Source organism: Quercus robur, chromosome 12 (genome assembly GCF_932294415.1).
Source record: "Quercus robur chromosome 12, dhQueRobu3.1, whole genome shotgun sequence".
Lineage (NCBI taxonomy): Eukaryota > Viridiplantae > Streptophyta > Magnoliopsida > Fagales > Fagaceae > Quercus > Quercus robur.
In genome coordinates, this window is record NC_065545.1 from 13,505,953 (window position 1) to 13,532,344 (window position 26,392).

General features: G+C 33.1%; 1 protein-coding gene across 1 annotated transcript; it reads left to right on the top strand.

Annotated features, from left to right (window-relative positions):
- Positions 1-17,546: 17,546 nt before the first annotated feature.
- On the top strand, positions 17,547-19,013 carry LOC126708153 (ABC transporter C family member 4-like; the record flags this gene model as incomplete). Its single annotated transcript, XM_050407963.1, has 4 exons — positions 17,547-17,621; positions 17,881-17,944; positions 18,041-18,280; positions 18,598-19,013. Coding segments are annotated over 4 exons (480 nt in total), but the record flags the coding sequence as incomplete, so codon positions are not given.
- Between the last annotated feature and the right edge of the window lie 7,379 nt (positions 19,014-26,392).

The following is a 26,392-nucleotide window of genomic DNA, read 5'->3' on the forward strand; positions in this document are numbered from 1 at the left end:
AAAGAGAAGTAAATTGCATTTAAGTGTGCTATTTTTGGTACGTATATTTTTGGTGCGTGAATTAAATTGCATTGATCATGAAATGGCATGTAAGGGATGTACAGAATGGGAATCAGAGAGCACTCTTTTGATATGGTAGCAGCAATGTGAAATAATCTGCCCTTACTTTTGTTTCCAAATTGCAATGAATGCTCTTGGATGTGTTTCCAAAATTAATATTTGTAGGCATGTCATACTTTTATTTCTGTCCATGTCCTTTGAGGCATAAATACCCTTAATGTTTAGGCTTTTCCCATCTCTTCAGTATCTCATTGTTGATGCCATGTCTATATCCCCAGTTGCTCATATTCCCTCTGTCCAAACTTCTCTTGCCAACCCCATCCATCCTCTCTCTTTATCTTCCCCTTCAAAAACCAAAAATGAGTATAATTTCAAAAGAGATTACTAGATTATCAAATCGGATCAGTGATTTACCAGAAGAAATTTGTATTCCATACAAATATAAACCTAGATTTGAATTGTAAGTGCAGTTCATTTCTGAATAAATTAGTTTTTGGTAATGGTATTGGGCTAATCTTACCCTAAAAAAGAATAAGTTGGTAGCTTTTTGAATTTGTTTTCCTCCATGGTTTCTCTAAATGGCCCTGGGCTTTGCATGATCATATGGTTTTTGAGTTTAGACTAGAGTTGTTTTTTTTTTTTAACAAAATCATGATGTACCATAGCAATGGAATATGATGGCATTGTTTTAATTTGTTTTCGCTAACAACACCTTTTTTTTTTTTTTTTTTTTTGAGAATCTCACTAACAACACTTTGATTATGAGATAATCAATTACAAATTATTTGAACCCAATAATTGGTGTACGATCATTTTGCAGTAATCGAGCGAAGAAAGACAGGCATCCGTCTAGAAGCAGAAAGTTGTTCAATGGACGAGATTGCTTGGAGTGGTATTTCCTGCTCCCTACTCTTTTTATTCGTGGTTTCTTTAATTATTATTTGAGAGGTGCCACGTAGGATTTTTTTGGTCTCGTGTTACTCGTTGTGGTTTATATTTATATGTGATTATTTATATTTTAATAGTTCAAAAATATGGTATTTCTATTAATATACCACTGTCAGTTTCTTTAAGATTTTCTCCCCTTTCCCTGTGTGTGTTAAAATAATTAATATTCTAAAAAAAAAAGAAAAAAAAGGTAAAGCTTGGTCTAATACCGGCCACAATACACAGTGTTAATTAATGTTAAGACCCAATTTGGAAGTGAAAAAGAAACAACATTTCATAATTTCAATATATATATATGTATGGTGCCCTCTGAAGTCTGAACCTATTTTGTCCCAAAAAAAAAAAAAAAAAAAGATTTGAATTTGGCTAAATCAGCTTGTTTTCCTCAAACTTTTAATATGGAATGGAAGATTTTCTTATAATTTAGTTTGTAGATGTAGTAATTGTCTCTCTTAGGAAAAGAGGGCATTTATATCTGAATTTCTTTAGGTTGCAATCTTTCTGAATAATATAGGCACTCTAATTGGGTAATTGTACAATAGCAAATTCTTTTTTTGAAGTTCAATCGTTTTAAGATATCTCTCTCTCTCTATATCTTCTGGCAATTTTGGTCATTCTATCGTGTGTTAGGCATTACATTTTTCTTTTTTTTTTGGTTAAACAGAACAATTTTGTTGCCACATCTTGCTGTTAAGGCCATTATGTATGTGTGCCTTTAATTCAATTATAGATTTATTTCTGTTCATTTAAAAAATAGAGCAATTCTCAAATAAAATCAAGAAACATATAAGATAATTGATTCTCGGGCAGCATTACTACACTAGCGCATTATTCTTCTCCATCGAATGCTATTTTTTAAATAAAAATAATATATCGCATGAAATAAATAATTATAGAATAAACGGGAGAGGATTGTTAGAGCACTAGTATCAGGTATGCTAAATGCTAAATTCTTAGCATTTAGCACACCAAACACCAAAAAATTACCTTCATTTAGATGTTCTATATTTCAAAAAAATTTGAAATAGGCTACAGTAATGTTCCAACTTTAGAATGGTACGGCCAAGTATGCTATAATATTTAATATTATTTTATTCTCTTTTCTCCCTTTTTTCTCTCATACGCTTGCTGTCCTTCTTTTTCCTTTTTTTTCTTGCTCTTCTCTTTGCGCTCTTTTCTCACTCATGCGTCTGTTTGTATTGTTTTAATGTGGAGAATGTTAAAATAGAACCTGTGATGTAGGATATATTATAAAATGCTGTGTTAAAATAAATAAAGTAAGTTTTGGTGTGTCAAAATAATATTTGGTTTGGCAAAGCTAATGCTAGTGCTCTAAGTGAATGTGAAACTTTTTAGACAAAAATACAAATTACATCTTTTAAGTTTGAGTTAATTGTTATTTTTGTCTAAATTTTTTTATTTTTTGTTATTTTTATCCTTAAAGTTGACATTTGTTGTCAATTTACTCCATTTATCCATCTAGTTAAATAATTCTTTCTAATAAATCTCTAGAGAGAGAGAGAGAGAGAGAGATTTATCTTTCAAAATTTTAGGGATAGTTTTGATTGGGATTATTGGAATTGTCTTGTACAAAACTAGAAATTTTTTGTGAGACTTAGGTTTAGGTGTGATTTGGTATTTAAAGTTTAGAAAAAAAGATGTGTTTTTGCTAAGGTTAATATTTGAAGGTTTTATTTATTTATTTTTTTTAGATTTTGGTTCCGGAAACTGTTTCACTTCTTTCATTGTTTGATAGAAGATGGAATTAAGTTAGAATTTTAATCACGTTGGCTGTCATTGAAATTTTCTCATTGGGAGAAACTGGTGCAATAGTTGAGGGCGTTTCAATCTTGTGGATGTTATGATTTTCGGGTTTTAATTCTTCTGTAACCAACTTTTGAGGCATTGTTGGAAAATAAATTGGTGTTTAAGTTGTTATATGATGTTTCATCCTCAAGAAGCATCAAGCATTTTTATAATCTTCTCATTGTCACTATGAAAAAAAATTTCGAAGATAAACTTAAGAAGGATGTTACAAGTTCGAGATTTCTTTATTTTTTAACTTCATCCATTATTTATTTATTTATCATTCGATAGTTACAATTAAAAATGTAATTTTTATTTTTACCTAAATCTTTTGTCTATATTTTCAAGAGGACCAATAATTTGTAAGCAATGTATTGGGGAAAGTATGTTGTTCATTTCCATCAATACTACATATGGATCTTAATTCTACTTTACATGGCAAAAAGAAAATCTTATTTTCTTTTCTTCTGCTTTTAGCATTTGTTGAAAGTTGACCTAGTACTTTCTTCAAGAGCGACTGCGTGATGCACATCATTTAGAAGTTTCTAGGCGTGATAAGCCCGGAAATCCATGGAAGGAGGGATCAAACGTTTAAAGCTAATGCTTCTAAAGGTGTAATAAGCCCGAAAATTGCATGGAGGAGGGATCAAAAGTTTGAAGCTAATGCATTAAAAAGGCATGATAAGCCCGGAAAGTTCATGAAAGGAGATATCAAACACTTGAAACTCATGCTTCTAAAGACGTGATAGGCTCGGAAAGTTCATGGAAGGAGATATCAAACACTTGAAACTTGTGCTTCTTAAGACGTGATAAGCCCGAAAAATCTATAAAGGAGGGATCAATCAAATGATTGAAGCTAAAGTCGTATAAATCTATTGTTTTGCTTCCCCTTAAATGTTGAATGTAATGCTTTGTTACTTTCTTTGAATGGTATTAAGGCTTTGGAAATGACTATTTATAGATTTTAGTGAATGATGGACAACAAAATGTATATGAATAAGAGTTTAATAAATGTTGATTTTTGACCCTTTTTGCTATAGACACTATGTGTTGGAAAACAAAACGGTTTGTAATAACCTGGAAAGAGCATTAGTCACATTTATGTTATACCCTATAAAAATTAGGTTAGTCAAAATTAATGTTCCTTTTAGTTGTTTATGAACCTAGATTAATCTCATCATGGTCCACATCGAGCAGTGTCACTAAGACAACACAAGATTACTAGTTTGACTTTGATACCATTTGCAATGTCCCTAGGAAAAGTTCTAGTCATATCTACGTTATACCTATAAAAGGCTAATTTAGTCACAATCAAGACTACATGTAGTTGTTTATAAAGACTAGATCAACCCAATATATGTCCTATATGGAACTTAACACACACCTACACTCAATTAATTTGATATCCATCACAGGGCAACTTTGGAAACTTATCTTGTTGTTCATGTTTTAGTATTCAATCATTTATCCATCAATGCATTAATCTTCATGGTTTAAGTAATGGGGTAACTTTTTTTTTTAGGGAAAAGAAAGAGTGTGACAAATGAGTAATGAGATATCTTGGGCACTCAAAATCCTTCCTTGGTGGGTTTATCATTTGTGCAATTCCTTTAAGGTCTGTTTGGATTGAGAGGGGAGGGAGGGGGAGTGGAATGGAGTAGAATAGAATTGATTGAAAATAGACTAATTTTGAGTAAAATCTACTCAACTAACCCTCCCTCCTCCTCAATCCAAACGGAGCAAAGAAATGAGATACTATAGCCTTAAATCATGAAGATTAATGCATTGATAGATAAATTATCAATATTATGGAACATTTTTTTTTTTTTTTTGCTATTATGCTTATGTTTGTAACTAATTTGACCTTAAGAGGGAGAGAGAAATACGAAAAAAAAAAAAAAAATTAACAACCAGTTTTGTTGGTATTTAATGGTCAAATTAGTTGTGGAAATGTATGGAAAAACCATTTTAAAAATTGACTCAAATCAATAAATGAAAATGAAAAATCTCAAACTTAAGGGACCAAAATAAAAATAATTCCAAATTTTAAGTTTCATAATTGTAATTTAGTAAAAAAAAAGTCAGTTTATTCATTTAATTTCTTCCATACATGTTAGACCAAAACACACTGTTTCACACTCATTTCATACCCTAGGGATCAAGCTTTGGCGAGATCGCAAGAATAGAATGTTAGGCTTGTCACAAGCTGGATGTATAGATAAGGTTCTAGAACATGCAAAACTCCAAGAAAGGATTGGTTCCTTTCAGACATGGAGTTTCTCTATCTAATGACCAAAGGCCTAAGATTCTTGAGGAAGAAAATATGATGAACAAATTCCCTATGCTTCTGCAATGGGAAGTCTCATGTATGCCATGCTTTGTATTAGACTAGATATCTGTTATTCAGTTGGCATGGTCAGCCGATATCAATCAAATCCAGGACTTAAACATTAACAAGTTGTAAAGCGTATTCTCAAGTATCTAAGGAGAACAAGAGATTATATGCTTATTTACCATAGTAAGGATTTGATTTCCATTGGTTATACAAATTCTGATTTTCAATCAGATCTTGATTTCAAAAATTCCACTTCAGGTTGTGTATTCACCTTGGGAGGTGGAGCCATAAGTTGGAGGAGTGTTAAGCAATCTTGCATTGTCGACTCCACCATGGAAGCTGAATATGTTGCTGCTTGTGAAGTGGCAAAGGAAGTTGTTTGGCTCAAGAAATTCCTTTCTGATCTTGGTGTTATGAGAATGGACCAAGTTCCTATTACATTGTTTTGTGACAATAGTGGAGCGGTTGCACAATCCAAAGATCCAAGGAATCACAAGAAAAGAAAGCACATAGAAAGAAAGTATCACATAATTAGAGACATTGTTGCTCGAGGAGATGTAATAGTAGAAAAGATTGATAGTGCAGATAATCTAGCAGATCCCTTTATTGAAACCTTGCCCCAAAGGACTTTTAAGTCACATTTGGAAGGAATGAGAGTTAGATTAGTGCACAATAGTCTTTAGGGCAAGTGGGAGATTGTTAGGATTAGTGCCCTAAAATCCTATTATATGATGCTATATATGATATTATGTTGTAATTAACAAAGTTGTTTTATTATTATCTAAAATATTGGTAACATGAATATTTAGACATTATCATATAATTCATGAGATGTATAGTATAATTTATGTGATTTAGTCACAGAAGATATAAATTACAAGTTCTTTGTAAATTCAGAATTTTAGTTTGTAGTTAGTGATGAAATTGGGAATTTCATCTGCGAAGACTATAACATATCAATTAAGATGATTTGTCTTGATCATGGAAGTGGAGATTTCTAATTGATATGTTTTAAGTGTTAAGATATATTGAACTGGACCAGTGTGAGATTTATTATCCTACTAATGACTATTAAATGAATAATAAATCTCACGACTTCTATTTACATCAACTCTCAATCCTGAGAGAATAATGAACCTGATCATAAAGTGTAGGTTGTTTTGATATATCAAGAGTGAGATCTAAAGTCACGATCAAAATCTCAGTATGTTGGGCAGCCACATTTAATGTTGAGGGAACATATATTCTCAAGATAGAATTCACAATCTCTTAACGGAGATATAAAATATTCCCTTGAGATAAGTTTAATAGGTTTGGTTATTCAGAGTGTTAGGCCTAACCACTTTAGTAAGAAGTTACTAAAGTATATTTATGAAATTGGATTTCATAAATATATGATGAATAACTTAAAAAATTAAACCGGATACTCAAAGATTAAGATGTAGTAATCTTCAAAGTGGCAGTCAACATTCATGACTTTGTATTACTACAAACATTTTAATGAAGGGGTTGAATGTATAATAAAGTCTTGAGATATAATTTATTAATAAGGCCTAGAGTGTAATTATATTTATATAGTGATATTTTATATAATTAATGGTAATTTTGGGTTTATCAAGAGTTGACAGAAAGGCTCAAAACCCATTGGAGCTAGTGTCTTATTTGTCCTTTTTGATCCCACTCCAAGCCACATACTAAAACCCAATTGGAATGGCCCAAAAGGCTAGCCCGATTAGATAATCAATTATATATAAGGAGAGAAACATACAGAGTTTAGTACATCGTTTTTATGAATATATGAATGGTGTGTATGTGAGTGTAAGCCACTCTCTTATTCTCCCTTGAACACATACATATAAACTAATTTAGAGACCACACTTCTTGGGCATAACTGGAATTGGAGTGAAGATTAAAAGTGTACCCAAGTGCTTCTAATCTTTAGTTTTGAATTTCACTGCATTAAGGTACGCTTTCTTGTTCTTAAATTCTGAAATTTACATAGTACATGTTATCAATTGTGAAGGAGATTCGTTAATTTTCCGTTGTGTATGTTTTGTATGCGATATAAACTATGGTTTTCCAACAGTTGTGGCCTAGACTGGCAACATTGATGACACCGGTGATCTCTGCCTATGGTGACCGATGGTGGTGAGAATGTGTTGGGCTTTTATTTATTATTTATTTTAGGTATCTTAAACAAGAAAAGCAAAAAATTTGGAATTTAATTAAATAAGTGGACATGTGTCAAGTTTTTATTTGTAAAGTATAGAATGAAGCAGGAAAAGTGGGATAGAGGATTTGAACTTTTTATTATCAAGCTCAAACACCAATTAATTTTTGGTGTAAGAGGAATATTTTAATTCAATTACGGTATATATATATATATGTGTGTGTGTGTGTGTGTGTGTGTGTGTGTGTGTGTGTGTGTATATATCATATATTATATAATAAAAGTTGGGCTTAGACGTCGTGGTTGCGCTACGTACTTTCACTAAATTGCAGAATTTTTTTTAGATTTTTAAATTTTTTATATATATATATATATATATAATTTTTCTTCTTCTATAATCTCTGAGTTGATAAAAATGTTAATTTGATTACAATCTAAATTCTTCATATAATCCATCTAATCCTTATTTAATCTTAATTTTGATTACAATCTAAATTCTTCATCTAATTCTTATTTTTTATGTGTAGTGTATTATAAAAAAAGCAAAATTTTTTTTTTTAAATTACTACACTACACGTTCTAATGCATCTTTAATTGCAGAAATTGTTTTAAATTTTTAGATTTAAATATATATATATATATATATATAATTTTTCTTCTTCTATAATTTCTAAGTTGATAAAATTTTTAATTTGATTACAATCCAAATTCTTCATCTAATCCATTTAACAAACAAGTTTAAGTTTAAGTAAGACTCTAATTCTATTTGTTCTTATCGACTTATTTGAATAAAGTAACAATAAGTATTGTATCAATTTTTTTATAAAGTAACAATTTTACTTTTAGCATAATTTAAACATTAACTGTTGTTTTGTCCCCCCGACTAAAAGTTTCTCTTGTTGCTAGGGTTAGGGTTACGCCTTTCCCAACTGCCTGTAGAATTGTGTCCCTTACCTAGTCTAGGTTTCGTTCCCTTCAGCCTCTACTTCGGTCTGATAGGAAGGTGATGTTTGCAATGGTGTAGGTTGTTGGTTTTCTGCTTTCATCTGTTGATGTTTTGCATCCTCTAATGGCTAGTTTGGATGATCTGTGGTCTTGGTTCTCTCTCACTAAAGAAGAGGAAGGAGGGGCGAAAGTTCCATGACAGGAGGCTGATGTGATTCATAGGCTTGCTGGTAGATTCTTTACAAAGAGGGTGGTAAATGTGGATGCTATTGCGCAAACTTTCAAACCTCTATGGAAGACTATCGGTGAATTAAAGATTAGAGATGTGGGGGAAAATATTTTGTTGTTTGAAATTGAGGACGTTGTGGATCTTGAATGCGTGCTTGGTCTTATGATAAAAACTTAGTGGCATTCCAATGAGTTGAGGATGTGGAATCGGTTCCTTATTTGAATTATTCTCATGCTACTTTATGGGTGCAACTTCATAATGTACCCAAGAAGAGTTTGACATACGAAACGGGGGAGTTGATTGGGAAGTCGATCGGTGTGGTGGTGAAGGTTACTGATTCGGAGGATGACAATGCCGGGGGTGAGTTTTTGAGAGTCAGAGTTACCTTAGATATATCAAAACCCCTACCATGTTGCTCCAAGCTTAAGTCAGAAGGGAGACAATTGGGGTAGGTAGGTATCAAGTATGAACGCCTACCTAATTTTTGTTATTGGTGTGGTCGCCTTACTTATGGGGAACAGGACTGTGAAAAATGGCTTCGGGGTAAGGAGAATTTGTGAAAAGATGGCCAGCAATATGGGGAGTGGTTGCGAGTAGATCCAACACAATATACTCGGAAGACGGTGTATCATTCTATCCGACTGGAGGAGATAGTGGATGGGCTTTCAATCAATGATAAGGTGCAGGACAGAAGTATAGTTGATTCAGGTTTATTTTATTCCAAACTGATAGACTTAGATGCTCTGAAGTATAGTTCTATTCCATTGCAGCACTGCACTAATTTGATGACTTTCACTGTCCCCGTGGCCTTTGCTGGTTCCACCAAAAAATGGAAGAAATGTGCCTGAGCTGCTGGGCAGCCTTCCATGAATGCAGCCCCTACGTCCGTCGATAGGTGCCCTGCTATTGAGATGATTGATCAATTGGGAGGTAAAAAACAGTGTTTAGAATTTTGTAGCTCATATGATAGAGAAAACTTTAAGGTGATTGTTGGGGTCTAGCACCACCGATCCTTATGAGTTGCCTTAGCTGGAACAATCGTGGGCTTGGGAACCCACAAACAGAGGATGAACTCGTTGCGTTAATTCGTAACAAAGATCCCAAGTTGGTTTTTTTGATGGAAACTAAGGTTGAAAAAAGTTGTCTTGGAAAGAGTGGGGAGCAAGACACAGTTTTGTAATCTTTTCGTTGTTCCATGCCATAATTTAGGGGGAGCCTTAGCTTTGCTCTGGCCATCAAATATGAGTGTGGATGTACATTTTTATTCTGATAACCATATTGATGTTATTATTGACCATGGAGTTGATGACGCCTAGTGGTTTATGGGTTTTTATGGGGACCTTGAAATTGCCAGGCGAGAAAACTCTTGGTCACTCCTCAAAACTTTAAGTCACCGGTTCAATCTTCCTTGGGTGTGTATTGGTGATTTTAACTAGATTTTGTTTGCAGATGAGAAACATGGGTGGTTGGCTAGACCGGAGAGACAAATGCAAGGGTTTAGGGAGGCTCTAGATTATTGCAGATTGAAGGACATGGGGTTCAATGGTTTTCCATTTACATGGTGTAATAGACAACCTGGTGATCAGAATGTGTGGATTTGTTTGGATAGAGGTGTAGCTTTAGTTGATTGGATGTTGAGATTCCCTGCTACCTATATTCATCACCTGGATGCCTTCCACTCTAATCACAAGCCACTACTTCTTTGTGCAGATTTTGAATTCAAACTATTTTATAAAAAAGGGCGACCCTTCTAGTTTGAGGCAATGTGGTTAAAGGATAATTCTTGTGAGGAGGTGATACACGAGTCGTGGGGTGAGGAGTAACAAGCAGGGACGGCTTGGGAGTTTAATAGGAAAATTTTTGCATGTTAGGAAAATCTTAAAACTTGGAACAAGCACTCATTTGGCCATGTCCGTAATACACTTAAGAAAAATTGGCAGAGTTGAAGTCAGCCGAGGAAGGTGGCAGGTACTTAATAGATCTAGCTCGGGTTCGCCATCTGAGGGAGGAAGTTCGAAAGTTGCAATCTAAAGAGGAGTTTATGTGGAAGCAGAGGTCTAGGAATTCTTGGCTCAAAGAAGGAGATAAAAATACCAAGTACTTTCACTGTAGAGCTAATAAAAGGAATCGTTGGAATATGATTTTGTGTCTTGAGGATGAAGCCGGTTCTTGGGTGGAGAATGAGATGAAATGAGCTTTGTGGTGGAGAGGCATTTTCAGGATATATGCACTAGTTCCAATCCATCAGGTTTCGGCACTATCTTAGGTGGCATTCAATGTACTATGGTTGATGATCTTAATCCTAACATGGGTGGAGATTTCCTAGCTATTGAGGTCCAGCAAGCCTTTAGTCAAATGGCTCTGCTCACAACACCAGGGCCTGATGGTATGTCTCTAGTTTTTTATAAATCATTCTGGCATATAGTGAGAAAGGATGTCACTGTTGTGGTTCTTTGGGCCTTAAACTCAGGTATTGTTTCGGAATCCATTAACACTACTTTTATCTCTCTCATTCCAAAAATTAAAAATCCAAAGAAAGTTTCGGATTTTAGGCCTATTAGTTTGTGTAATATGATTTATAAATTAATTGTGAAAGTGATAGCTAATCGATTGAAATTTTTTTTGACCAAATCTATTCTAGATTCACAAAGCGCTTTCCTTTCGAGAAAACTTATTATTGATAACATCTGGTGGCATTTGAAATTCTCCACTACCTCAAAAGAAAGACACAAGGAAGGATGGGGTATATGGCTCTTAAATAGGACATGAGCAAAGCGTATGATTGGGTTGAATGGGAATTTCTGAAGAGAATAATGACTCATCTTGGGCTTGAGGAGAGAATGGTAAGGCTTATTATATCATGTTTGAGATCTGTGTCTTACTCTATTTTGCTTAATGGTCAACCAGTAGGTAACATCAAGCCATCTAGGGGACTTTGTCAAGGTGATCCATTATCTCCAAACTTGTTTCTGATGTGTGCAATGGGTTTACAAAGTTTATTGCAACAAATTGAGGTGAATGGGGAGATTTGTTGGGTTGCTATTTGCAGAAATGGTTCGCGGATTTCCCATCTATTTTTTGTGGATGATAGTGTATTATTGTGTCGTGCAACAAAAGCAAAATGTTAGAAGATCCTAGAGATTTTGGCCATCTGTGAGAGAGGTTCAGGCCAAAAAATAAATAGGGACAAGATCGATATTTTCTTTAGCTCAAACACATTTCAACCTCTCCAATCTTGAATCTAACAGTTACTAGGTGTCCCGACAATTCTTCAATATGAAAAATACTTAGGGTTACCAGCTTTGGTGGACAGAGGAAAGAAACAAAGCTTCATCTATTTGAAGGAGAGGGTGTGGAAGAAGTTGTAAGGATGGAAAGAGAAGTTACTTTCTCAAGTGGATAGGGAAGTCCTAATCAAATCTGTCATCCAAGCCATTCTGACTTACACCATGAGCTGTTTTAAACTTCCCAAAGGAGTAATTAAAGAATTGGAAGTGTTGATCCGCAAGTTTTGGTGGGGGTATAATGGAGACTCAAGGAAAGTGCATTAGGTCAAATGGGAGAGGCATTGCGAGGCTAAAGAAGTGGGCGGCTTGGGTTTTAAAGAAATTGAAAAATTCAATGAAGCCCTTTTAGCTAAACAAGTTTGGAGAATGATCAATAATACGAATTCATTGTGCTATAGAGTTTTTAAGGTGAGATTTTTCCCCAACTGCTCTATTCTTGAGGCAAAAGAGGTCTTATGCTTGGAAGAGCATAATTAGTGCTAGAGATGTTATTCAAAGAGGAATGGTTTGGCAAGTGGGTGATGGATAGTTAATCCGAATAAAGGAGGACAGATGGCTCCCTGTGAGAACTAGCAGTGCTATTATTTCTCCCTTACCCTCTGTTCTGCCCGAGACTAAGGTGAGTGAATTAATTGATCCAGATTTGATTACATGGAAAACAGAGAGTTAAGCATATGTTCCTCCCTATGAAGCATCTATGATTCTGGGAGTTCCACTTAGCTTGAGGAAACCCCCTGACCGAGTGGTTTGGGCTTATACTCCATCCGGTGAATTTTCAACCAGTAATGCTTATAAGCTTTTGGTTGTTTCGACCTCAGTCAACAACGCAGGAAGTTCTTCAGGGGTTGCTCAGAAACACTTTTGGAAGTGGGTATGGCAGCTGCGTGTACCCAACATGATTAAACATTTCATTTGGAGGGCCTGTAATAATGCCTTGCCAACAAAAAGTAATCTCTTCCGAAGACAAATTACTACCTCTGACACTTGTGAGCTATGCAATGGTGCACCTAAGGATGTCTTGCATGTGGTCTGGAGCAGCAAAGAATTGGAGGTTGTATGGAGTCCAATATATTGGGCTTAACAAGCATCGGTCCCCCCCTTAAATTTTTGTGATTTACTTAACCATTTTCTGCAGGTTCAAGATGATTTTCGAAAGGAATTTTTTGTGATTGCTGCTTGGAGTTTGTGGAATAGACAGAATTCCCTCCGCTTTGGGCATGCTATTCAACCTCTGTCCCATATATGCTCCTCGGCGGGCAACATGTTGCAGGAATTTCTGGCAGCTCAAGAAGAAAATCCAAAGGAAGCTCGAACTGCTATTCTTCCTCACTGGCGGCCTCCAGACGCAGACGTGATCAAAATAAACTTTGATGCAACAGTCTTCAAGGCGACGAACACAACTGGGATTGGAGTTATTGCTCGGAACTGGTGTGGTGAGGCAGTCGGAGCTGTTGCTATGCCTATTCCTCTATCCACCTCGGTTGCTGATTTGGAAGCTCTAGCATGTCGCAGGGCAGTTCTGTTTGCTGCTGAATTGGGACTTCACAGAGTCATTTTTTAAGGAGACTCGGTTTTAGTAATTAACGCTATCTCGCTAGGAAGTGCAGCGTTGTCTTCATATGTTAATATTGTTGAGGATATTCATGGTTTATTGTCAGGTTTTCAAACTTTGGATGTTATGCATGTGCATCGCTCTTGTAATATGGTAGCAGATGCTTTAGCTAAAAAAGCAAAGAACCTTCTGGGGCCTCAAGTTTGGTTGGATGTTTTGCCTGAGGATATTGCCCAGTTAATTGGTTTTGATGTTCACTAAGTTTATTTATGCAGTTTCTTCCCAGGCCTTGGGTTTGGTTTCTCCAAAAAAACAAAAAAAAGTTTGTTTGTTTGTTTGTTTGTTTTTTTTTTTTTTTTGTTATTTTTTTTGGATAAAGTATCAAATGATAGCTAATATGTATTAACATTAATGTAAACTTAATTAAAAAAATCTAATTTAGATACCGTCAAAACAAAAAACAAAACTAGGATAAAGTTAGGGGTGTCAATGTTCGACCCAACCCGTGAATACGACGCGAACCTGACACAGGTTTTTTCGGGTTAGGGTTGGACCTTAATGGGTTTAGGTTATAAACGGGTCGACTCGAAAGCTATACGATAAGAAACATGTCATAAGTGGGTCAACCCGTATAACCTGCAATAGACATGTTTAACACGCCAATTTATTTGTGTCAACCCGAAATGACTCACTTAACACAACCTGTTTAACTCATTTAACAAATAAATATTTATTTTATTTTAGATTTGTCAAATACCTTTTATATCCAACATATATTTTAAATTTAAAAAGAAAAGTGAGTAATTACAAAAATTTACAAGGGATATAATTGGAAATTGAAACTTTACAGACCCTAGAACTACTAATACTTTTTTTTTTTTTGCATAGAACTTGCACAAATAAAATTGGATGAGCTTATGGAAGATGTTATGAATTTGGACATCAACAAAGAATCTATGGATGATAATCGTGGTCATAGTCAAGATTAGTCTACTGTTTACTCAAATTCTTTCAATATTGATACTTAGCATTTAACGAGTTCCAAGGATATTATATTTTTTTTGAACTATGTTATTTTATTTTTGTCAAACTTTGTTATTTTGAATTTGGGTTGAAGTGTATGCATTTCTTTTGGAGTGTAAAGAACTTATTTTCTAGATGAATGTTATATTTTTGTTGAACTATATTATTTTGAATGTGAGTTGAAGACTTGAAGTGTATTCACTGCTTTTTGGGATATAAAAAAAATTATTTCTAGATAGATGTTATATTTAATATTATGCAGGTTGAAATGGGTTGTGTTACATTTGTGTCAACCCAACACGACTCGTTTATTAAGCGTGTCAAATGGGTTGGGTCAGGTCAACATGCCTTATTAACAGGTTGGGTTAGGGTTGAAAGATCATGACACGATTATTAAATGGGTCGGGTTAGGGTTGAGCCATTTAGTCGAATACCCCTACCTTGACACGACATGAACCCGACACACTAACCTGAATTGACACCCCTAGATAAAGTAACCCAAAAAAAAACTAATATATATTTCTAATTCTATTTGTTCTTATCGACTTATTTAGATAAAGTAACAATAAGTATTGTATCAATTTTTTTTATAAAGTAACAATTTTACTTTTAGTCTAATTTAAACTTTAATAGTTGTTGTTGTTGTTGTTTTTTTTTTTTTTTTTTTTTTTTTTTTTTTTTTTTGTGTGGATAAAGTATCAAATGATAGCTAATATGTATTAACATTAACGTAAACTTAATTAAAAAAACTAATTTAGATAATGTAAAAAAAAAAATAGGATAAAGTAACCCAAAAAAACTAATATATATTTTTTAAATAATGACAAATTTTGCAAAAAAATAATTGACAAATTCAAATCCATGCAAGTTTGAAGAGAAGTGTAGGGACACGATCCTCAAACGGCCCAACGATTACGTTGGGCTCGCATGTGAGGGATCCCTCACAATAAAATCTGTAGAGAGTGGGCTTGAAAGGCTAGCGTTTGGTCACAGGGCGTTGGTCCAGACCGGGTATTGGGGAAACCCAGACAGGAAAAGGCTTCGAGCTGGATGCCCAAGCCATACGGCTTTGCAAATTGAGGGATTGGGCTCCTCGGATCATGTCCGAGGAGCATTAATGTTTTTCCCTTGTTACCCGACGGTGGGTTTTCCGTGGTGGTGTGCATATATTGTCCGGGCATTCTCGTTCCTCAAGCTTTTTTTCCAGGAAGTGAGATGGGATCCTCTCCTAATTAGTTTCCCTTTCCTTTTATACTAGCCTACGTTTGTTGTCCCTTGTCCACGTGTAGGGTCAATTTTTCCAGAACTGATATTTGTCCCGTCAATCTAATCCCAGAATTGCTGGGGATTGTTAATAAAGCCTAAAAATCAGGTTCTGTTAGGTACAATGTCATATCAATGAAGGGTATTAAGGACAATTTCCCCGAGATATTTTCTGATCTTCTAAGTTTGCTTGTATGCCACTTTCATCAGTGAGACTTTGGGTCTGTCGAGAACTAAGCTGTCCTCGGCTGTATCTTTGGGCCACTTTGGGCTCACTATTTTTGAGCCTGAGCCCTGGCCTCCTTCAGTTTAGGGCCTGTGGACTCCCCATAAGCGAGCGGGCCGAGCCCACAAACTATTGTGCCTCACAAGAAGCATACAAATTTTGTTTCATAATATTGACAAAAAATAATATACAAAAAAAATGAATAAATCATCTTATGAATTCTAAAAACAAACATATTTATTGCACTCTTTTAATAAGTTATTACTTATATATATATATATATATATGCATTTTATAATACCTTAGTTTCACACAATATGAATTTATTATATAACTTAAAAGTAAAATATTTATTTATTTTTATTATCTATTCTATTATCTAATTTTAAGTAAATTAATAAAAAAGAAAACTATCTACATATGAATTTTGATTAAGCCGTGCATCGCATAGACATAATGCTAGTATATATATATATATATATATATATCCTACATTTTTACACATCGGTATTATTAAAAAACTAGCTTCATCACATGCACTTTACGCGTGCAATGAAGTTTTTTATTTTTATTTTTTTTAGTGTCATAATTTTTCATTAATTTCAATTTGAGGTTTAGACATTTTCTCATTAATATTATGCATTTAAAACTGCTAATACAACCAGAGTGTCATGAGTCCTTTTTTTTTTTTTTTTTTTTTTTTTTTTTTTTTTGAGAAACAAACACACACACACACACAAAAGAGAGGGAAATGAGTTTTAACATAAAGGCACATCATAAGTCATAACTCTACTCAAAAGTCATGGTGAATGTCATGAATCTTAATAGTCCTATTTTGTAGCAAAAAAAAACCTGTTTTTATTTTTTATATATAATTTTTATTTTGAAATTCTAATTTATAAGTGGATAAAGTAATTTGAAAATTAACAAGAAAGTGACCTTATTTTTTTAAGTTATATTTTTATGTATTATTTTTTAGATTTGTCTGTACTTAAATATAAGGTTAGTATTAAAAAAAAAAAATGTAGGAAAAAAAAAAAAAGAATCCAAGTAGAAAACCCTTAAATAATAGTTTAGAAAATAATTATTTTTAGCCCAAAAAATTCAACTAAAAAAAATACCCCTTTCTCTCTCCCAAAAATACCCGATGTCTTCCACTCTCTTTTCAAATTCTCTCATGCAACCATCTTCTTCCCGAAAATCAAAACCCTCTCCTTCCCCAAAATCAAAACCCAAAACTCAGATGTTGCCGGTGTCGTTGAGGAAGCTATAAGCAATCCAAAATTTGTAACGCAACCTCTGAAGCAGCGCCTCTTCAATCTCAATCCCATCCAAGCCTCTCTTCCTTGTGGTCCGTTGAAGGCGAGAGTGACAGCGGCACCGCTGATTTTCTCTAATTTTTCATTCTGGTCTTTTATGTTTTTAATGTATTCAATTTGGTACTTGTTTTTCAAAAAATTTCATTTTGATCTTCCTATTGAAAAGGTCCATTTTAGAATAAAATTAAAAAAAAAAAAAAAATATATATATATATATATATATAAGGCGAAAAGCACATTTTAGTCCCTACATTTTATTTTTACCGCTTTTAGTCCCTATCCTGAAAAACGCTTCCCGTTTTAGTCCCTGCCGTTACTCATTTAACAGAAATATCCTACGTAGCAAACGGTCCAACAATAAATGCTGACGTGTCTATTAAAATCATCTTCTTTTTGAAGGAACAGTGAGAGCCAATGTTGATCCAACCGAACAGTATTCAGATGAAGAGATATGGAAGGTAAAGTTGCCAATCTTGTTTCCTGATTATAAACAAGAGTAACTTGTGCTAGCTTTAGACATGCCTATACCACCAAAACATAGTCATTTAGATATTAAAGGTAACTCATTATAAATTTATGATTGATAGAATGGTATCCTTGGAAGAAATACAATAAAACTATTGGTGTGTATGCTTTTTGGACGTCATTTATATATGTAGAAAATTTTGTTTAAAAATATATTTGTTTGAATTTGCTGAGAAATTATTATTTTTGTAGAGCCTTGAACGCTGCCAACTTAAGGATGTGGTGGCTGCAAAACCCGATAAACTCGATTCTTTAGGTATGTAGACCATTTTCTACAGTCTGCACTGGCAAAACTAATCTTAAACTTATCTTCTTATCAACTGAATGTTTCCATAACTTTTTAATTTCATAGTGGTTGATAGCGGAGATAACTGGAGTGTGGGGCAAAGGCAGCTTCTCTGTTTGGGCAGGGTAATGCTAAAGCGCAGCAAAATTTTGTTCATGGATGAGGCCACAGCTTCTGTTGATTCACAGACTGATGCTGTTATTCAAAAGATCATCCGGGAGGACTTTGCAACCTGTACAATTATTAGCATTGCTCACAGAATACCCACTGTCATGGATTGTGATAGAGTTTTAGTTATAGATGCAGGTCTGTGCTTCTCTCTTGTTTTTCCATAAAATTCTTCATTTGCATTGCTGATGGGTGATTGTGACCTCATTTTAGTCTTAACACTGCACAAGAAAAAACTTTCTGGGTACAAGAACATAACCACATCAAATTAGTATGGACCAAGGCCAGAACTAAAATTTTTTAAACTTTTGGAAGGGTGAAAGTAAAGATGAGAATTTCATACTGTAAATAAAGTTTGATATTTTCTAGGATTTGCTTGATGATACTTTGACATTTCTTAACAGTTAGCACATAATGTCTGTAGCTGATGTCCCTTTCTTTCCACTTTCTTGCAGGGCGGGCAAAAGAATTCGATAAACCATCTCGCTTGCTTGAGTGGCCATCACTCTTTGGGGCATTGGTTCAAGAGTATGCCAACCGCTCATCTGGACTATAAGACAACCTGTCTGCTTTCCTATCATCACATTTTCTATACCAACTGCAGCTGGCTGCTGTTGACTAATTATCTGAGTACGACCATCTATCAAATACCATGATAGAATTCCTTCCTGGGTGGCTGAAGAGTAGTACTTCTCATTAGCAAAATGGCAAATTAAAATAAGACTCTTGTCATTGATTCATTGGGTATTTGTATTGAGAGGCCCACTATTTGAATAATTGAATTACCTTCAAATGCTCGATTCTTGCATTTGAAAATTTGAAATTTAGAAACATATTAGTGTTATGAATAGCCAATATTAGTGTTATACAAGATCCCTTTTGTCATAGAAATCTGCTGATATATGAAATTGAAGTTTACTGCTTTAATATAACTCCCTCAAAAGTGCTTCCAAAGCACAAGATGTTATTTTCTTAGGACACTTTCATTTTTTTCTCCAAGCAAGGTCTAGAAGTGTCACTGACAATCCAAAGAATTGGTTATGTAGAAGCACTAGCTACAATTTTTGTTTTAAATCTAAATTACACCCTTTTAAGTTTGAATAAATTTAAAATTGCCATCAATATTTTTTTCCAAACTAACGCCTGACATGGTAATGAATGTATATCCAAAATTTTATAATAATTTCCACTTAAAAGTCAGATTAAGAAATTTGATAGACAAGAGATTACAAATATACTATATATAGGGAGCACAAAGATGCATGCATTTTTGCCATATTTAGTAATTTATGGGATGGAATATGTATGGTATGAAATATGTACGTTACGTGTTTCATTCAGCTCAAAATTTAAAATAAAATAAAATAAAATAAAAACTTTGTCAAAGTATGGTACGAAAACAGAAAAAATGCCATAAATATTAAATGTTTGTAGGGTATATTACGAATTTGAACGAAAAATCCGGGACTAAAATATAGTTATTTTTTAAAATTATATTTCAATTTAGTATTGTATTTATATTATCTTAATATAATTTTATATTTTGTTTTTATAAAAAACAAAAAAATTATAAAATATTATTAAAAAACAACTGATTAAGCATTTAATAAATTTAAAATATATTTTTCTTCAAATTTTAGTTGCATTTATAAGGAAAATTTATAACAAGTAAATGAAAGATGTGATGTTTTATATATTCTTTCATGCACTTAGTAAAAAAAAAGGAATATTTCTTATGTTATTACACTTTTAAATGATTTTTATTTTGTTTATTTTAAATCCATTATATAGATTATATATGGAAATTGGATCTAGAAATTCAAATTATAAAAAAAAAATTAATAAATGGAAAAAATTCAAGATTATAACAAAAGCGCGAAAATGTTGATGTTTAATTTAAATAATAAAACATAGAACTAAAATTATTAATTTTGATAATTTAATTATTATATATAATGAAATATCTTAACAAAATAACAAATTATACTATCAAGAAAAGTATTGAAGTTCAGCTTAAAAAAAACATGAATTTTTCAGAGTATTTTTATTTTGTACGATAAACGAGAGTTTTAATTTATTAAAAAAAAAAAAACATACATACGTGTAATATAATAATACGTGGACTCTACAAAGTACAAGCTAAGATTTTTGCTTTGGTAGGAAAGTAAATTGCATTTTTTTTTTTTTTTTTTGAGAATCAAAGAGAAGTAAATTGCATTTAAGTGTGCTATTTTTGGTACGTATATTTTTGGTGCGTGAATTAAATTGCATTGATCATGAAATGGCATGTAAGGGATGTACAGAATGGGAATCAGAGAGCACTCTTTTGATATGGTAGCAGCAATGTGAAATAATCTGCCCTTACTTTTGTTTCCAAATTGCAATGAATGCTCTTGGATGTGTTTCCAAAATTAATATTTGTAGGCATGTCATACTTTTATTTCTGTCCATGTCCTTTGAGGCATAAATACCCTTAATGTTTAGGCTTTTCCCATCTCTTCAGTATCTCATTGTTGATGCCATGTCTATATCCCCAGTTGCTCATATTCCCTCTGTCCAAACTTCTCTTGCCAACCCCATCCATCCTCTCTCTTTATCTTCCCCTTCAAAAACCAAAAATGAGTATAATTTCAAAAGAGATTGCTAGATTATCAAATCGGATCAGTGATTTACCAGAAGAAATTTGTATTCCATACAAATATAAACCTAAAATTGAATTGTAAGTGCAGTTCATTTCTGAATAAATTAGTTTTTGGTAATGGTATTGTTTTCCTCCATGGTTTCTCTAAATGGCCCTGGGCTTTCTTTGCCCGCATGATCAAATGGTTTTTGAGTTTAGACTAGAGTTGTTTTTTTTTAACAAAATCATGATGGACCATAGCAATGGAATATGATGGCATTGTTTTAATTTGTTTTGGCTAACAACACCGTTTTTTTTTTAGAATCTCGCTAACAACACTTTGATTATGAGATAATCAATTACAAATTATTTGAACCCAATAATTGGTGTGCGATAATTTTTCAGTAATCGGGCGAAGAAAGACAGGCATCCGTCTAGAAGCAGAAAGTTGTTCAATGGACGAGATTGCTTGGAGTGGTATTTCCTGCTCCCTACTCTTTTTATTCATGGTTTCTTTAATTATTATTTGAGAGGTGCCACGTAGGATTTTTTTGTCTCGTGTTACTCATTGTGGTTTATATTTATATGTGATTATTTATATTCAAATAGTTCAAAAATATGGTATTTCTATTAATACATCACTCTCAGTTTCTTTAAGATTTTCTCTCCTCTCTCCGTGTGTGTTAAAATAATTAATATTCTAAAAAAAAAGAAGAAGGTAAAGCTTGGTATTTCTATTAATACATCACTCTCTCCGTGTGTTAAAATAATTAATATTCTAAAAAAAAAAGAAGGTAAAGCTTGGTCTAATACCGGCCACAATACAGAGTGTTAATTAATGTTAAGACCCAATTTGGAAGTGAAAAAGAAACAACATTTCTTAATTTCAATATATATGTATGGTGCCCTCTGAAGTCTGAACCTATTTTGTCCCAAAAAAAAAAAAAAAAAAAGATTTGAATTTGGCTTAATCAGCTTGTTTTCCTCAAACTTTTAATATGGAATGGAAGATTTTCTTATAATTTAGTTTGTAGATGTAGTAATTGTCTCTCTTAGGAAAAGAGGGCATTTATATCTGAATTTCTTTAGGTTGCAATCTTTCTGAATAATATAGGCACTCTAATTGGGTAATTGTACAATAGCAAATTCTTTTTTTGAAGTTCAATCGTTTTAAGATCTCTCTCTCTCTCTCTCTCTCTCTCTTCTGGCAATTTTGGTCATTCTATCGTGTGTTAGGCATTGCATTTTTATTTTTTTTTGGTTAAACAGAACAATTTTGTTGCCACATCTTGCTGTTAAGGCCATTATGTATGTGTGCCTTTAATTCAATTATAGATTTATTTCTGTTCATTTAAAAAATAGAGCAATTCTCAAATAAAATCAAGAAACATATAAGATAATTGATTCTCGGGCAGCATTACTAAACTAGCGCATTCTTCTTCTCCATCGAATGCTATTTTTTAAATAAAAATAATATATCGCATGAAATAAATAATTATAGAATAAACGGGAGAGGATTGTTAGAGCACTAGTATCAGGTATGCTAAATGCTAAATTCATAGCATTTAGCACACCAAACACCAAAAAAATTACCTTCATTTAGACGTTCTATATTTCAAAAAAATTTGAAATAGGCTACAGTAATGTTCCAACTTTAGAATGGTACGGCCAAGTATGCTATAATATTTAATATTTAATATTATTTTATTCTCTTTTCCCCCTTTTCTCTCTCATACGCTTGCTATCCTTCTTTTTCCTTTTTTTCTTGCTCTTCTCTTTGCACTCTTTTCTCACTCATGGGTCTGTTTGTATTGTTTTAATGTGGAGAATGTTAAAATAGAACCTGTGATGTAGGATATATTATAAAATGCTGTGTTAAAATAAATAAAGTAAGTTTTGGTGTGTCAAAATAGTATTTGGTTTGGCAAAGCTAATGCTAGTGCTCTAAGTGAATGTGAAACTTTTTAGACAAAAATACAAATTATATCTTTTAAGTTTGAGTTAATTGTTATTTTTGTCTAAATTTTTTTATTTTTTGTTATTTTTATCCTTAAAGTTGACATTTGTTGTCAATTTACTCCATTTATCCATCTAGTTAAATAATTCTTTCTAATAAATCTCTAGAGAGAGAGAGAGAGAGATTTATCTTTCAAAATTTTAGGGATAGTTTTTGATTGGGATTATTGGAATTGTCTTGTACAAAACTAGAAATTTTTTGTGAGACTTAGGTTTAGGTGTGATTTGGTATTTAAAGTTTAGAAAAAAAGATGTGTTTTTGCTAAGGTTAATATTTGAAGGTTTTATTTATTTATTTTTTTTAGATTTTGGTTCCGGAAACTGTTTCACTTCTTTCATTGTTTGATAGAAGATGGAATTAAGTTAGAATTTTAATCACGTTGGCTGTCATTGAAATTTTCTCATTGGGAGAAACTGGTGCAATAGTTGAGGGCGTTTCAATCTTGTGGATGTTATGATTTTCGGGTTTTAATTCTTCTGTAACCAACTTTTGAGGCATTGTTGGAAAATAAATTGGTGTTTAAGTTGTTATATGATGTTTCATCCTCAAGAAGCATCAAGCATATTTATAATCTTCTCATTGTCACTATGAAAAAAAATTTCGAAGATAAACTTAAGAAGGATGTTACAAGTTCGAGATTTCTTTATTTTTTAACTTCATCCATTATTTATTTATTTATCATTCGATAGTTACAATTAAAAATGTAATTTTTATTTTTACCTAAATCTTTTGTCTATATTTTCAAGAGGACCAATAATTTGTAAGCAATGTATTGGGGAAAGTATGTTGTTCATTTCCATCAATACTACATATGGATCTTAATTCTACTTTACATGGCAAAAAGAAAATCTTATTTTCTTTTCTTCTGCTTTTAGCATTTGTTGAAAGTTGACCTAGTACTTTCTTCAAGAGCGACTGCGTGATGCACATCATTTAGAAGTTTCTAGGCGTGATAAGCTTGGAAATCCATAGAAGGAGGGTTACTTAAGAGCAACTGCGTGATGCACATCATTTAGAAGTTTCTAGGCGTGATAAGCCCGGAAATCCATGGAAGGAGGGGTCAAACGTTTAAAGCTAATGCTTCTAAAGGTGTGATAAGCCCGAAATTTGCATGGAGGAGGGATCAAAAGTTTGAAGCTAATGCATTAAAAGGCATGATAAGCCCAGAAAGTTCATGAAAGGAGATATCAAACACTTGAAACTCATGCTTCTAAAGACGTGATAAGCTCGGAAAGTTCATGGAAGGAGATATCAAACACTTGAAACTCGTGCTTCTTAAGATGTGATAAGCCCGAAAAATCTATAAAGGAGGGATCAATCAAATGATTGAAGCTAAAGTTGTATAAATCTATTGTTTTGCTTCCCTTTAAATGTTGAATGTAATGCTTTGTTACTTTCTTTGAATGGTATTAAGGCTTTGGAAATGACTATTTATAGATTTTAGTGAATGATGGACAACAAAATGTATATGAATAAGAGTTTAATAAATGTTGATTTTTGACCCTTTTTGCTATAGACACTATGTGTTGGAAAACAAAAGGGTTTGTAATAACCTGGAAAGAGCATTAGTCACATTTATGTTATACCCTATAAGAATTAGGTTAGTCAAAATTAATGTTCCTTTTAGTTGTTTATAAAACCTAGATTAATCTCATCATGGTCCACATCGAGCAGTGTCACTAAGACAACACAAGATTACTAGCTTGACTTTGATACCATTTGCAATGTCCCCAGGAAAAGTTCTAGTCATATCTACGTTATACCTATAAAAGGCTAATTTAGTTACAATCAAGACTACATGTAGTTGTTTATAAAGACTAGATCAACCCAATATATGTCCTATATGGAACTTAACACACACCTACACTCAATTAATTTGATATCCATCATAGGGGCAACTTTGGAAACTTATCTTGTTGTTCATGTTTTAGTATTCAATCATTTATCCATCAATGCATTAATCTTCATGGTTTAAGTAATGGGGTAACTTTTTTTTTTTTATGGAAAAGAAAGAGTGTGACAAATGAGTAATGAGATATCTTGGGCACTCAAAATCCTTGGTGGGTTTATCATTTGTGCAATTCCTTTAAGGTCTGTTTGGATTGAGAGGAGAGGGAGGGGAAGTGGAAGGGAGTAGAATAGAATTGGTTGAAAATAGACTAATTTTGAGTAAAATCTACTCAACTAACCCTCCCTCCTCCTCAATCCAAATGGACCAAAGAAATGAGATACTATAGCCTTAAATCATGAAGATTAATGCATTGATAGATAAATTATCAATATTACGGAACTTTTTTTTTTTTTTTTTTTTTTGCTATTATGCTTATGTTTGTGACTAATTTGACCTTAAGAGGGAGAGAGAAATAAGAAAAAAAAAAAATTAACAACCAGTTTTGTTGGTATTTAATGGTCAAATTAGTTGTGGAAATATATGGAAAAACCATTTTAAAAACTTACTCAAATCAATAAATGAAAATGAAAAATCTCAAACTTAAGGGACCAAAATAAAAATAATTCCAAATTTTAAGTTTCATAATTGTAATTTAGTAAAAAAAAGAGTCAGTTTATTCATTTAATTTCCTCCATACGTGTTAGACCAAAATGCACTGTTTTGCACTCGTTTCATACCCTAGGGATCAAGCTTTGGCGAGATCGCAAGAATAGAATGTTAGGCTTGTCACAAGCTGGATATATAGATAAGGTTATAGAACATGCAAAACTCCAAGAAAGGATCGGTTCCTTTCAAACATGGAGTTCTTCTATCTAATGACCAAAGGTTTAAGACTCTTGAGGAAGAAAATATGATGAGACAAATTTCCTATGCTTCTATAGTGGAAAGTCTCATGTATGTCATGCTTTGTACTAGACTAGATATCTGTTATTCAGTTGGCATGGTCAGCCAATATCAATCAAATCCATGACTTAAACATTGGCAAGTTGTAAAACATATTCTCAAATATCTAAGGAGAATAAGAGATTATATGCTTATTTACCATAGTAAGGATTTGATTCCCATTGGTTATACAAATTTTGATTTTCAATTAGATCTTGATTTCAAAAAGTCCACTTCAGGTTGTGTATTCACTCTAGGAGGTGGAGCCATAAGCTGAGGAGTGTTAAGCAATGTTGCATTGTCGACTCCACCATAGACGCTGAATATGTTGCTGCTTGTGAAGCGGGAAAGGAAGTTGTTTGGCTCAAGAAATTCCTTTCTGATCTTGGTGTTATGAGAATGGAGCAAGTTCCTATTACATTGTTTTGTGACAATAGTGGAGCAGTTGCACAATCCAAAGATCCAAGGAATAGCAGGAAAAGAAAGCACATAGAAAGAAAGTATCACATCATTTGAGACATTGTTGCTCAAGGAGATGTAATAGTAGCAAAGATTGATAGTGCAAATAATCTAGCAGATCCCTTTACTGAAACCTTGCCCCAAAGGACTTTTAAGTCACATTTGGAAGGAATGAGAGTTAAATTAGTGCACAATAGTCTTTAGGGCAAGTGGGAGATTGTTAGGATTAGTGCCCTAAAATCCTATTATATGATGCTATGTATGACATTATGTATGATATTATGTTGTAATTAATAAAGTTGTTTTATTATTATCTAAAAT